The sequence below is a fragment of the Cariama cristata genome, unplaced genomic scaffold (genome assembly GCF_000690535.1).
Source record: "Cariama cristata isolate BGI_N322 unplaced genomic scaffold, ASM69053v1 scaffold38090, whole genome shotgun sequence".
Classification (NCBI taxonomy): domain Eukaryota; kingdom Metazoa; phylum Chordata; class Aves; order Cariamiformes; family Cariamidae; genus Cariama; species Cariama cristata.
In genome coordinates, this window is record NW_009594922.1 from 20,537 (window position 1) to 35,822 (window position 15,286).

The window sequence follows — 15,286 nt, forward strand, 5'->3', positions numbered from 1 at the left end:
TCCCCTGTGACTCAAGCTGAGAAAGTCTGTGCAGAGCCCCACCAGAGTGATTTATTCTCATGCTCTGAAATGTCCTATGGATTCTATTAAGTTTATCTTTACGATCAGAGGAAAGATGGACCACTGTAAGAATAAAGAACTCCTTTCTCATCGGTCTGACTAAAGGTTTTGCTCCTATTGTGTGAGCAGGCATGCTTTTAATAGTTTTAAATCTGTGGGCAGATCTTATCAATAAACACACTCACAGGAAAGCCATTCACTCTCCTTTTCATCTGGGGGCTGTTAGTTTCTCTTTTTATGGTAGTGTTTATATCTGTTCTTAGTTGCCAGTGCTCTCCACATCTTCCCTGATATTAGTCAACCTGTAGAAAATGCTCTATAAAACCGTACAGAGCTCAGTATGGTCTGTAAGAAACCTTAATTCCCTAGACATTTCTCTACTAGGATGTACTTAGCAGAGCAGAGTACTGTTCCTTTCGATAAAAGCAGGAGCTAACTTCACGAACAGGTCTCTGGCCAGGCAAGGAGAGCTGATGATTGTAACTTACATATATTTTCTCTTTTCGGAAGGTTTTGAGGTGAGATGATTTGGAGGCTTTTAATGAAGTACTCTAACTGCCAATGAGGGCAACTTAACATACCAAGGCATTGAATCAAAACATCTTGTTCGTGCCTTGAATGGAAGGAAACTATTCACACGTTGGTTATTTGGGAGTAGCTACTCCTTTAGCTCTGCTGTGCTACAAGGCCCTGCTTTCGACTCCGAAGTCTGAGCTACATTCATCACGGTACAAGTATGCGGCCCACTGACAAAGTGGAGCCCGGGGGCATTGCCACGCCAAATGCAAAACAAAGGGAGGAGTATAGCTTAAACACAGGCCTAGCTGGTTCTGATAGCATCCTGCAGATAATAAGGCCTGTTAAACCCCTTTAGCAGCAAAATCTTTCTCTTCATTCCACAGACTAGTCCTTTGTCTTCATCCCACAGAAACAGTTAGGGAGATCAGAATTTCAGGGCTTGGTGGGGAAGGGTCTAATCCCAGCACAAGGCAGAGTGGAAACACTAAAGGGAAGGTGCTATTCCTCACTTGATCACTTTTTCTGAGGCAGAATGGCTGCTTTTTCTGCTGTGGCAATTGTTCATTTCAGAGCTGACAAGCTGGTTGGTCTAGGTGGAACTACTGGGTGTCCCTGCTGTCTCGCTGGCAATGATTCAAGTGAAGTTAACATGACATTCCTGTGATGGAGGGCTGGGAGAGGCAGCCTGTGCTGTGACATTGAGCCCGCATCTCCCCATTGCCATGTCTCCTGCCCAGATAGAGTGACAGCCACGGCATTCCCGCTGCGGTCCTGCCGTGCCCCAGAGCCCTGCCCAGCAGTTGTTGTAACTCAGTCCGTGGGATCTCGCAGGACAATGGAATGAATCCAGGTCTCTGGAATGTGCTAGGAAATCTCTGTAGAAGATGAACCTCTTGTTTTTTCACTGATGGTTTTCCCCAGCATAGTTGGAGCTGCTTACTGGGAATGCCATGGGCTTGCTGGAGCTCATGTTCAAGCCTACACAGACTCTGCAAGAGCCTGTGCCATGAGCAGTGCTTTAAACCTTGTAGCAGCTTCCGCAAGGAACACCGTGCATGCATAAAAGAGTTTATTTGCAGACACTTTCAGATTCTTATCTTGGCCAGCTGGTGCTTGCAGGATCATTTTCCTTCAGCACTGCTTGCTTGGAAGGACATGACTCCTCTACCAAACTGCCCAGGAGGATTTGGGTGGTGGGGATGATTGCTCCGAACTGCCACAGCCAAGCCCCTCACACTGAGCAGCCCTGCTACACTCGTGTGTTCCTAGTCATTCATGGTCTTTACACTTAATCTTGGCATTGACACTTAAGGAAATTCACAGAGGAATTTCCAAGGTGCACTGTCAGAGCAGATGCTCTTTGCCATGTAGCCTCCAGACAGCAGTTCTGGACGATAAATCTGCCATAATTTGTTTCTTTTTAACAATAGACTTTGAAGCATTACAGCACCACTAGGCTTTTAGTCCTCTGTAAAGTAGTACTAGGTCACCACTTCCATTTGTAACTTGAGCTGAAGAAAAAAACTGTAGGAAAACAAAGAGAAATAGTGAAACACTGCTGATACTGAGTACCTGGTTTTGTGCTTGTACGTATCATTTGCACAACGTTTTTAGTGCAGGGATCAGCAAATCCCGGCTCATCAAGCCAATTGATGCAGTTAGCAGAACACCAAGATCTGCTTGTGGATTCAGAAATCCTTAGCACAGTTAATTTTGGAAAGTGGTGAATATAGTTCTTTTAAGTGCCAAAAATTTATGTTCGTAACCATAAAATGATAGCTGAGATGGAAAAGGTGGTCCTTTTACTGTCATTGTAACTTTGCCTGTGAGAGCTTTAAAAAAAATAATCTGATTTAGGCCATTTTTCAGTCATGGGAGTTTTAAGGAAACAAAACCAAGAATGGAATACCTTATATGCTTGATGACACTGCCTAGCTGAAGTGACATTTTAATTAGCTGGTTGATCTACATTTATTCATCAGTCTCTAGTCTTATGTTATATCCTGGGAAACTCAAAGGACCCGCTGCAAGGTGCATTAATTTAACAACTCATCAAAATAATAGAGACAGTGTATTGGGATGGGTATAAAAAAGAAGCAGACATGGAAACTGAAGCACTGAGGTTGCCAAAGAAAAAGTACAGTGTTTGAATTGCTGCCTTTTTTCCCATAATCCCAAAGTGAAAAATTTCTCTTAGTAAACTGAAGTCAGGTGAACTTACCTATCTGAAAAAGTGCTCTTGAGAGCCCAAGATGAATGCCAAGCATGTGCATAACATTCCTGTTATCAAGTCCTTTCCTGAACCGAGACCCACAATTTTAAATATGTTAACTATTCTAAATATTCCCTATTTCAAATATAAGTGAATCAGAAGGGGCTGCGGGGCTTCGGAGCAGCACTGCTCAGGCGGCTGTGAGAGCTCTGAGGGAAGAAAAGGAATCCCAGTAATTGTGATACTTTCAAGAGAGTGAGAACAAACTGTGGGGAAAAAAAATCAGGCATGCTACTCATTTTGAGAAAGGGATTTAATTTAAAAAATAGGAGGAATTCTGGAGCAATGCATTAGCAGTGACTAGCCACGCATGCCTGAGAAGTAACAGGCCCACGCCAGGGTGCTTGAGGGCACCGGGACAGACAGATTGACAGGTACAGGGACTGACGGTTGCAGGAAGAGAGGTCTGATACAGGAGCCAGCTGAAGCTGTGCACGACAGCAGCGAGGCACAAACTTATTTACAACAAGACATGAGCACACGAGGGAGCAGTGTGAAAACTGGTGACCTACGTGTATGAATTCTTTGCTGGGTCAAACACAGTGCCACCAATGACAATGAAATTAAATTGTTATTGTTGTTGTTTGTCTTGCAACTATTCACTCCTCCTTCTCCTTATTAATAACACAAATCAGGTTATGTGGCCAGAGTGTGCTTCGCACTGTCAGAAAAGACCTGATCTAAAGATGTCCCAGCCTTGCTCACATGTCAAGGCATGGGTCTTCTAACTGGCTACGGACTCAAAGCTATTAATTTCCACAATACTGCACAAACATGACTGTTTGTTTCTTATCATAGCTAAGAAGTGGTAACTAGCAAACACCAAAATCCTAGTGAAGAAAAGGCGCGGGTTGTGACCTTTATGTATTAACAAATAATAATAAATGAGTGAGCAAAGCATACAAGTTTTCACCTACAGACAGATGTTTACCACAGATGAGGTTTCTGTCTGTTAAGAGAACCTTATTTGCTGAAGTGAAGTTGGATAATTCATACCAGTCAGTACATGGCAAGAAGGAACCTTTTCTCCTGGTGAATATATTACTTCAGAACGAGCAATATTTAACCTGCACCTTTATAAGAAATATATGCATTGGAACCATTGCTACTCTTGTCAGTTTTAGCGGATCAACATTAAAATCCCAGGGAAAACAACTAAAAACCAGCGGTTTAGCTCTCTCTGACAAAAAACAGAACAAAATTAAATAACATAAATCAAAACAAAGCCACTTTTAGCAGAAAAGATAATGGCTAAGAAGTTGATGCAAGGAAAAGTTATATGCTTAAAGGTAAGAGCAGATTACTTAAATTCACCACATTCGTACGCAAACATAACTTTAGTATAAAATGTTAAAAAGCAGAAAGCCCAAATTTAAGAATTGCAAAGAAAGGGATATAATTTGCAAGCAAGGAAGCTAGGATGATTAGCAAAGGACATTATTGGTTTTTTTTAACAACGTCTCTGGTATTCTCATTTGCTGGTTTATTTGATTTTAAAGTATATGGATGATGGTAATTTTATATGCCCATGTCCCAGTTAAAGCTAGGTTTCTCTTCATTTTATACAATACATTAAAACACAATTGACTTGAATTCAATGACACTGACATACTTGAAATTGATTATAATGTCTCAAATGTGGTTTTGGAGACTGTTACACACCAAATGTGAATACTAAAAACTCCCCTGGTTTTATGTTTTTGTGGTTTTACTCAAAACAGTCCAGCTGGGTTGCTAGATTAAAGATAATATAATTTTTTAAAAATTGCATTAAAAATAGCAAATACACTTTTCAGTTGTATGATATGAAAATGTTCCAGCCTATATAACTCCTACTGCCTACTTTCAAAAAATTCCCTTGTTCTGAAGTCAGTTGAGTGGCTATTAGAAGTAGTCACTGATGTAAATTCCATCTTGTTTATGAAAACATTTGGAACAAAGCATTGATTGTCCAGGGTTTATAAAAAAGTTAAAACCTATAAAATGTTGGCATCACTACTATTTGGGGCATGAGAATGACATGCATATAAATCATAGTTTATTGGCACAGACTTTTATACACAGAAAGACGGCTTTGCTGAAAATGGAATTCACTGACGTACCGTTATTCCCCTTTTTATAGATTTGTTTTTAAAGTATTCTGAATCGGGAAAAAATCTGAAGCAAATCTTAGTCTACAAAACAGAGGCACAAGAAATCTTTTATGACATGGGTTAGCTATGGTAGAAGGGCAGAATAGGCAGAGTTTGAGGAAATCAGGGTTGATGGAAAGGCCTTGGTGTGAAGCTTTGGGAGGGAAGGTCATGTGTGTAGCTGATGTCCCTCATACAATCTCAGCCACATCTCTATTAGCTGGGCACAGTAATCTGTTGCTCCATTTTGGGAGAAAGAGTCCTACTATAACCATGTAGGAGAGGTAACAGTTTATGAAAGGCTTTCACAGGAGGACTCTGTCCCTTCCTACCCATCATAAGGTGGGTGAAAGAGGCCTTTTATGCTGGCAGATTTTCCTCTTTAACAGCAGGGGATTTTTCTGGTGACATTTTGGCAAACTTTGATCCACAGCCCCTCCAGCAAGCACTAGGAGAGCAATTGCCTGCCAATACTTGGCCAAGCATGTGAAGCCACCCTTGTGCCTCATACGCCACTGCTTTGCTTGATCAACGGGTGGTGAAAAATAAGAAACTTCTCTCCTGGTGCAGGCCCAGATGAGACATCATCCAGGCCAGACCTATCTCTCTACATCCACGCTGAACAAGAATTGGCAGTGTCATTTGTTGCTTTAAAATGGTATCCTGATGGGAAATAATGTTCATGTCTCACTGCGGGAAGTGATCTAATTCTCTTGGATTTTATGACTAGGCCAATCTTAGCAGCAGGAAGATTTTGAAGGTATTGGTCACCTAATCATACTAAGAATCCTTTGTTTAAAACGTGGTTTTAAAAGTTTCACCTCTGTTAGAACCTGTAGAATAGCTGCAGTACCCTAGACTCAAAGGATATGCCCCACTGGATGGTGAAAAATCAATGGCAACAACTATACAGGACCATTCAAGTCCAGAGAACGGAGCACCCCATGCTTGCATTGCTCCAATTCTAGACAACTAAAATTTCACTGAAGTTGCACCAGAGTAAAACAAGAGAAACCGCAGTGAACCAGTCCAAGAATTCTCCCAGATAATTCTTTCCTTTTTCTTTTCCAGTAGCAAAATTATTGGCAGCCACCAGGGATCAATGCTGTAATTAGCCTTGAAGTGCTGCACTGAAGAGCAAATGCTCTAGCAATCCAAGCAATATTCTGTTAAGTCATTCTACTGGACTGCAGGGCTTGTGGGTGGGATTCTCCCAAGTGAAAAATACAGCAATGCCACAAGACTAAGTCCTAACTATTTCTTGGAATTTTAGTAACAGTCATAAAATTTGCTGTTGGCACCTGAATCTTTAGAAGCACTAAGCAGATTAAACAATCAGGCCTCAGTCCTGCAGCTCTTCTCCTCATATGATGCTTATTAAAATACACGTGGTGAAGAGCTTCATGAATGGATTCCAGAATTTTCAAGCAGAAATGCCTAAAATCAGGTTCATAAATCCACATCTAAGTTTTTAACAAGGTTATGCTGATTTTCTAATTTTCTTGAGCTTCTGAAAATTGCAAATGCTAGAGCTTTTGAAAAAAAAAAATCAAGCCAATTTATGCAGGTCTTTAATCTGAATTAGGATCTGCATTAAGACCATTTTCTAGAATTGTCCATCATAGGCATCACAACAAGTCCTCTGAATGCTAAAGGAGGCGTGGTCTGGCAGCTCTGATGTGTTCAGAGTTGATCCGAGTTCTCTGGAGCTGAAATACCACAGGAGAGCTGATTAAGATGATGTCTAACGAGGATGCCTTCTGTTCTATCAAGTTTGGAAACTTGGCCCACAGACTGACATGGGATATTCCCACTGGAAGCACACTATTTCCATTCATCTTAACAAAGTGGTCCATCACAGATCATGCAGCATAACTCTTTCAAAACCCTGCCTGTATTAAGTAATTTCATCTTGGAAAAAGTAAATGTAGAAGATCAGAAAACTATGAAGAAAGGCTAGCAAAATCACAGCCATTTTAACAAAGAGCTTGGCAACTTGTGTAAGTTAGAATGATTGCATAAATGCGTAAGTCATGCCAGCTTGTCTGCACACACAGCATGTAATATCCACATCCAGAAATGTTGTGTTCCAGCCCAAGGCTTCTTCATTTAAAGTAGACAATGAATGATTTGCACAGTTCTGCTTGCGGTTCTCTTCTCTAGTGTTTGAGCATATTTTTAAGCCAGAGGATCTGTTTAGGAGAGCCAAAGCTATGTACTCTAATGGCAGTTGCAGAACTGGGTGTGAGAGAGCTAGACAGCCCGATGGCTTGAAAAAACTGGAGCGTGAAGACGGGAAAGAAACATAGTCATCAGAACAAGGACTTGTGCGTGTATTAGAATAGCCTGTGCATCACTGAACGTGTAGTTCAGCCACACTGTCCTCTACTGGCTAAGCCTGGATCTCTGCGAACAATGACATATTCATGCTGTTTTCAGTCTTTCGTGCCCAATTTAAGGCATTTCCACAGAATCATACTTTCAAACAGCCCATCTCCTTCACTTCATCTCTCTCTCCCCTCAGTATTTTTAAAAACCAAGAAAACAGAATCTTTATGACTATCAAAGCTTCATGATGTTTACTCTCCGGCTCTTGTCTTAAGACCTCTGTCAAAAGCAAGGAAGAGTTTCAAGCTGGGAAATTTAAATTGATTTAATTTATTGCCAATTAATGAACTTTTAATTACTGATTCTGATATTTAAAAAAAAAAACCAAACCAAACACTTAGGGGCAAACACCTCAGCTCCCCTCCATACACCTCTCCTCCCCTCTTTCTGGTTTCCAGTGCCCTCACTGTGGGCTACGCTCAGTCCGTTTGGAGAGAAGAGGGCTCGTGCAGGAGATGGGGGTCAGCAGAGGGTGGCTGCTTTTCTTTTCCCACTCCTTGCTTCATGTTCAGTTGCCCCAGAGTGGGTTCCTCCACCAGCCGTGGACACAACAGAATTAAGCCTCCTCCTCCCTGCCCTTGCTCAGGCAGCTTTTCTTCCTCCGACCCCTGCTTGAGATCCTATTTTGCTCCAGCGTTTCTCCTGCTCTGCTGTCTCTCCCCTCTCCTCCTGCTCTGGTGTAGTCTTCTCTGTCTTTCGTCTCCTCCTCTAGTGGTGTTGTCTCTTTTTCTCAGCATTTACCACTCTTTCTTGAACACATTTTCACAGAGGTGCCAGAAACTCCTCCAATCGGTTCAGCGCTGCAGGCAGAGCTGACTGCAAGCAGCCGTGTCTGGCACAGGGTGGTCTGTGACCTCCCCCCACAGCCACACCACTGCCAAACCCGTGCCAATTCTGCCCAATACCCACCTCAAATGCTGCTTGGTAACTAAAAAAAAAATAAAAATCTGGCCAACTTGTAGTTTTACATTTTCTCCAATCTGCAGATTTTTCCTTCACAAAAGCCTTTACATTTCTGGACATGAATATTTCTGGTATCTTTGGAAAGATCAGCCTCATGAGATCTGAGATAAGGAGGGCAGTGAGATCCTGGAACAGGTTGCCCAGAGAAGTTGTGGATGGTCCATCCCTGGAAGTGTTCAAGGCCAGGCTGGATGGGGCTTTGAGCAACCTGGTCTAGTGGAAGGTGTCCCTGCCCATGGCAGGGGAGTTGGAATTAGATGATATTTAAGGTCCCTTCCAACCCAAACCATTTTATGATTCTATGATTCTAAATGAAATCAGGCCTTTCTACAGCAGGCCTGTGCACATCCCCCAGGCGTGCTGCTCCAGAGGGCTTCAGCTTGCAAGCTGACTGCTCTGTGCTCTGTGTGGCTCCCACAGACACCAACAACCTGTATGCTGCTTTCAGGTTCTGGACGACAGCTGAGACCAGCTGAGCCTCCGGGAGATGCTGATGCGGATGCAGAGGATGAAGATTCTGTGAGTAGTTTTAGAGCTGTTTTTTGGGGGGATGGGGGTTTGGCAGTTACCTTGTTAAAATGGAATCTTAAATATTAAATATTTTGTTTATAGCTGAGTCTTGCTGGTGTTTTTTCTCCCTGTTAAAAATGTTGTGTTTCTGCTTGGGATTCTCCTGCCAGCTCAAAAGTCAGAATGATGCTTCAATATAAAGTGATCAGGTCTTTGCCATGACTCACCAGCATAGGTTTCATACCAAGACTTAGCAAGCTATTACATGGCTCTTGATTACAGTAGCTTTTCTTTAAAGCTTTAGCTGGTTTAGGTTCCCTGTCATTTGACTCCAGAAGGAAGCATGCCAAGTGTCTGTCAGCAGAAATTCCTGACATGGTTTGCTTGGTTATAGAGGGCAATAAAGTTTGAAGACACAGGATGCAAAGGTTAGGTGTGCAAATAAAGCAGAGGAGGGAATTTTTGTTGTCTTTTTCTGTTACTACTAATTGATCTGTCAGTATTTTCAGTCTATTCAGCCCATAGATGCATACAATAGCTAAAGAAACAAAAATCAGTGTACCATTGTTTTTGTCTCTCAGGAGTCTGTCCCTTGTGTTCTTGAATAACATCCTTAAATGAGAATTGTATTTGTTCTTGACCTCAGGAAAGAGTTATTGGTTATTCTACATCCACCATTACTAACAAAAGATTTGTACACAGGAGGAGACTATTCCTAAGTAGAAAAACTCTCCTAAAAATGGATCACAGTTTAATGGTGAATGTTCCTTTCCCACTACTCATTTCTTTTCCACAGGTTAATGAAGTGGCAGTAGAAGACATCCGTCCAAGGCCACAAGGATCCTCTCCAGTTTATGAATATTCCATAGAAGAAGAATATTTAAAGGCAAGACACTGAGTTTTCATGCAGGCATGGCTTTACCAAGTTGATTCAAGAGGCTTTAGCTCCAACAACTAGCCGAGGCTCATATGTCATGTAACAGGATGTTGTTGCAGCCATATTGTCTTCCTGTCCCCACCAAAATCAGGGCCATGTTCATTGATGGTTTTATATTGTACTGGACTTGTTGTTGGTCATGTTCTTGTTTCTTGGCAAAAAAGGCATTTGACTTCATTCTTTAAAGGACCTGGGGCAAGAAATCACAATGCTTTTCCTATTAGAATATTTAACTGGCTTGAATCTAATACTTATTTCAAAATGACCGGTACCTCTTGGTTATTCAAAGTTAAAGACTTGACTAGTGCAGTCATGTTAAGATAAGTAGGCAACAGTTTGAAATTCATGCTGCAGATGAATACATGAAAAAATGTATGTTCACAAAGATGAAAGCATGAGAAATGTGCTACATAGGTAACATGCAGGAAAGCTCCCTACGTCTTAATACAATTGGTCTCTGGCGTTCATTTACTGCAAATTTTGGTACGATGCTGGAAGGCCTTGGCATCTAATTTATCACTGGGAATAATGTAGTTAAATCATTCATGTCGTACATTACCTTGTAGATCCCAATTTTGCTCTGTTGCCATTAAAATCAGCCTCAGTTCTTAATCTAAACAAGGGATTTTAACTGATGTAGGACTTTTGTTGTACTTTACAGCAGCATGATTTCTGAACACTAAATAATTGCAAATTATTTTTTCAGCTTCAAGAAGAAAACAAAAAATCAAAACAGAGTCATTCACAGGTTGGTCTAAAAGCACTCTGTAGTTTTAAGCGTGTGATTTGCCAAATAATAAAGTCTATTACAACACACAGGTGTGGATGGGTGGACAGGGGGAAGGAGAAATGGTCAAAGAATCACTTTAGATTTGTTTTGACCAGGAATTTCGCAAATTGCCTAGTTGTGGCAGAGGCATGAACACTTACTGGTCCTATTTGGGGTTCTTTTTAGCATTCTTTAGCCTTCTCTGGTTTGAGTACAGTACAGCATTAGCTCTTAGTCTGACTTTTCTGGCCCATTGACTCTCATTCAGGCACTTAACATCTTCACAGAAAATACAATCTTTCAGCCCTAAAATTTTCCATATGTTTCACATTTTAAAATTATAACCTATTTGCCCTATGGCCCTGGTCCACCATAACCCTAGCACATGTACTCTAATTCTAATTTAGAACAAAATCAAACCCATACTGAACAAGTACATTCTCTATTTAGATAATCTTTCTTGAGCTACTAAAAATATACCAGAGAAGACTAATTTTTTATGGTAGAATAATGTAGAACACTTTGATAGAAATTAGTAAAAATTATAAATTCACCCCTTTTTCTGTATGTAGGAGACAATGGAAGTGACCCTGAAAACAGAAGTGGAAGCTGGTGCTAGTGGTTTTAGTGTGACGGGTGGAGGAAATGAAGGAATATTTATTAAAAAAGTGCTTAAGGAATCTCCTGCTTCAAAAATATTTAGCCTGAGAGAAGGTACAGTCTGATTTTCTGTTTTGTTTTGTTTTTTGTATCTTAAAATAATCAGGTATGTAGCTGTGTGTGCATATAGATAGGTACCTGATCTGTCATCTCTTTAGGTAATAGAAATAGTAGATCCCAAACCAAGTAATGTTATGTGTGAGCTTAACCTTTCCATATTAGTAATTTCAAAGATCAGTTTCTTAAACAATAACAAAATGTGAATTTTTTGTATACCATTAAAAAATATATCTAATTTTCAAACAGTGAAAAAGATACATAGAAAGAAGCATGTACACAGCTAAAATGAAAAAACCCAACAACTTATAACAGTCATGAATCACCGAATCACCATGGTTGGAAGGGACCTCTGGAGACCATCCAGTCCAACCCCTCCACCAAAGCGAGTTCACCTTGACCAGGTTGCACAGGATCGCATCCAGGCGGGTTTTGAATATCTCCAGAGAAGGAGACTCCACAACCTCTCTGGGCAGCCTGTGCCAGTGCTCTGCTATGCTCAAAGTACGGGAGTTCTTCGTCATATTCAGATGAAACTTCCTGAGTTTCAGTTTGTGCCCATTTGCCCTTAACCTGTCTCTCGGCACCACTGAAAAGGGGCTGGCCCCATCCTCTTGACACCCACCCTTAAGGTATTTACAAGCACTGATCAGATCCCCTCTCAGTCTTCTCTTCTCCAGGCTGAACAGACTCAGTGCCCTCAGCCTTTCCTCATCAGGAAGATGCTCCAGTCCCCTCATCATTTTTGTTGCCCTCGGCTGGACTCTCCCCAGTAGTTCCTTGTCTTTTTTGAAATGGGGAGCCCAGAACTGGACACAGCACTTCAGATGTGGCCTCACCAGGGCAGAGTAGAGGGGGAGGAGAATCTCCCTTGAGCTGTTGGCCACACTCTTCCTCATGCACCCCAAGGTACTATTGGCCTTCTTGGGCACAAGGGCACTTTGCTGGCTCACGAAGACCCTGCCTTTGATTCTTTCACAAAATAGTATGCCACAAAACTACAATAAATAGTGATTTAAAGAAGAACAAAAGTCCAAAGTCTAAATACTGAAAAATGTAAGAAAAAACTTTGTTACTGTCAGGGTGGTCAGAAACTGCAACAGGTTTTCCAGAGAGGTTGTGGAGTCACTATCCTCGGAAATCTTCAAAACCTGACTGCACACAGACCTGAGCAACTGGCTGTAGCTGACCCTGTCCTGAGCAGGGCTGTTGGACTACATCTCCAGAGGTCCTTTCCAGCCTTAACTATTCTGTGATTCTGTTATGTGAACATAGTTTCTATATTTTAAATATGATGTGATTTTTTTTATTTTTTTTTTTTTTGTGGGCATTAATTCAACAGAATTTGAAAAACTGCAAGAAAACACAAAATAATTAAAATGATGTCTGATTCCACTTGCAGGTGATCAGCTTCTAAGTGCTACAATATTTTTTGATAATATCAAATACGAAGATGCACTCAAGATTCTCCAATATTCCGAGCCATACAGAGTCCAATTCAGCCTCAAAAGAAAAATTGCTGGGAAAGAAGCACTAGAACACATTCGCTCTACAGACCAGTACAAAAAGGAAAGAATAAGCCAGGTAGGTATTTGAGTAGTTTACTAAGTTTGGATAACACTGTAGCAATGTGCTGTTTGGAAACAGACCAGAAAATACAGGCTTGTCTCTTCTTAAGACTTAGGTATGTGTTTAAACTTACTAGCATGAATATTCACGAAAAGAAAAAAATCCCACACAATATTTGGAGGTTTTTAAATATCCTGGGCAAGGCTATAGATTTTGGATAAAGCCACAATCTTGTGTTAGGATAGAAAAACATTATCTAGTGAGCTAGCATTTTATTATTGTTAAGTGTCCACTGATAGAACAGGCTCAGATAAGGTCTGTAGTATTTATATTCAATATTTTCCAAAATGTAAAATATCAATAAATACTTTTCTCAAAAGCTCATCGATGAAATTTTCTCTTAAAAATATGTGTTTAATCACTGATATCTCCATAGACCTGATATGCTCATAGGTGTCCCTCACATTCAAATTATTTTCTTCTTTATATACATATATATAAACATTATATAAATTATATTTGTACAGACATATATAGAGAGAGATACATATAGAAACCTCTACTTACTGCAATGTTTTGCAAAGAATGTAAACATTCAGAAATTAATATATTACAGTCGTATAATCCATTTGTTTCATGTAATTTCTGCCTGAATTATATACACTATTTTCAGGGATTTTTTTATACAACAAGTAGATACTGTGAATAAAAAGCACATTTTTCTACATATTTTATAGCATGTGTTTTATTTTGTGTTGTACCTATACTTATTTTACTTTTAATCTTCTGCCTACTATTTGTTCTTTCAGGAAAAAGAACTCACTGAGAGCATTCCTGAAGAAACACTGCATGTTTCAGGAAAAGGCATTTCAGAAGAAGACAGGGAAACATTAATTGTAAGCCAAAGGGTAGGAAGAAGCAAGAGACCTAAAAAAGACAGATTATCATGGCCAAAATTCCAGTCAATTAAAAATAAAAAGATACTAGGGCACAGAAGATCTCATAGTACATCAGATGCATATGAGCCTGCTATACAAGATATTTCCCCTACAAGCACAGATACAGAGTCTCAATTTCAACCAGAAGTCCATATCAAAGAAAAGAAAGGAAGCCAAAAGAAACTGAAGTTCCCTAGCATTGGATTCAAAATGCACAGATCCAAACCAGAACCGCAAGACAAGCAAAAAAAAGAAATAAAAAATACAGTGTTATCTGAAAGAGAAAAAATACATAAAGAAGATATCAGCCTGGAAAATCCTGAAATTCTAACTGTTGAATATACCACATCTCCTGCTTATGAAATTAAAACAGGGGAGATACATGAAACTATAACAAAAGACTTAAAAGAGATGAAAAACGGCATTCCATCTCATGAAAAAAAATGCCCTGAAGTTGAAATAAGCATTAAAAAAGAAAAAGACAAGGAATCAAAATCAGAATTTACTGTACCTGAGGTACCAGCTATAACAACACAGATATCAAAACCCAGATTAGAAACACCTGACCTGAAAGAAAGCCCAACTAAACAAACATCGCAAGTCTCATCAAAGTCACGAAAAAAGAAACAGAAAGAAAGAGCAGATAAAACAGAAGGAGAAAGTGGAATTAACATAGACCTGACGGGTCACACATCACAAGGATCTATACAGGTAAAAGGTCTAGAAATAGGCACTGCTAAAGCAGAATTACACACAACATCTGACACACTGGAAACCGGAGAAAAACAACCAGAAGACGACACACAAATACTAACAATTCAGAAAACAAAATTTGGGATTTCAATGCACAGAAGAAAAGAGCCAGAGAATGAAAACAACAAACTGGGAAGTGATGTTCCACATTCAGTAAAAGAAAAAACAGCTGACAGGAGTTCAGAGGATGGCAGGAATTTGGATGTGAAACCTCACATGCCTGAAGAAGAATCAGAACTATCTACTTGGAAAATACAAATGCCGTCATTCAAAATGGCCAAAACACTTAAAGCAGACATGAAAATACCAAGAGAAGAAAGCGCAGTGGAATCAGTAGATACTGTAAAAAAGGAAAAGGTAGAAGAAGATGGCATGCCCACAAGTGATAAAACCGTGAAGATGGACACGAGCATGAAGACAGGAGAAAAGGATTTGGAGGGAAAAGAAAGCAAATTCAGACTGCCAAAGTTAAAATTACCTACGTTTACCTGGTCAAGTACAAAGGATGAGACAGGGCAAACTGAAGGTCAGGTAAGTGACAGGGAAGGAAAAGTTCCATCCCTAGAATCACGTATAAAAAGAGACATAACTGTATCAGAAGAAGAAATACAAGTTCAAAGTGCTGAAATTGAAATTGGGATCTCCAAACCTGACACTGATATAAAAAAGGGTGAAAGCAGTGTATCACCAAAGAAAAGAGAAGAAATCTCTGAACACACACAAGTTGACATCAAAGCTCCCAAGGTGGACATCAGCCTC

The 15,286-nt window shown here is 40.2% G+C and overlaps 1 protein-coding gene across 1 annotated transcript; it reads left to right on the top strand.

Moving 5' to 3' along the window:
- Window positions 1–8,754: 8,754 nt before the first annotated feature.
- On the top strand, window positions 8,755–15,058 carry LOC104156973 (protein AHNAK2-like; the record flags this gene model as incomplete). Its single annotated transcript, XM_009699753.1, has 5 exons — window positions 8,755–8,853; window positions 9,641–9,730; window positions 11,123–11,264; window positions 12,670–12,851; window positions 13,646–15,058. Coding segments are annotated over 5 exons (1,926 nt in total), but the record flags the coding sequence as incomplete, so codon positions are not given.
- Window positions 15,059–15,286: the final 228 nt, after the last annotated feature.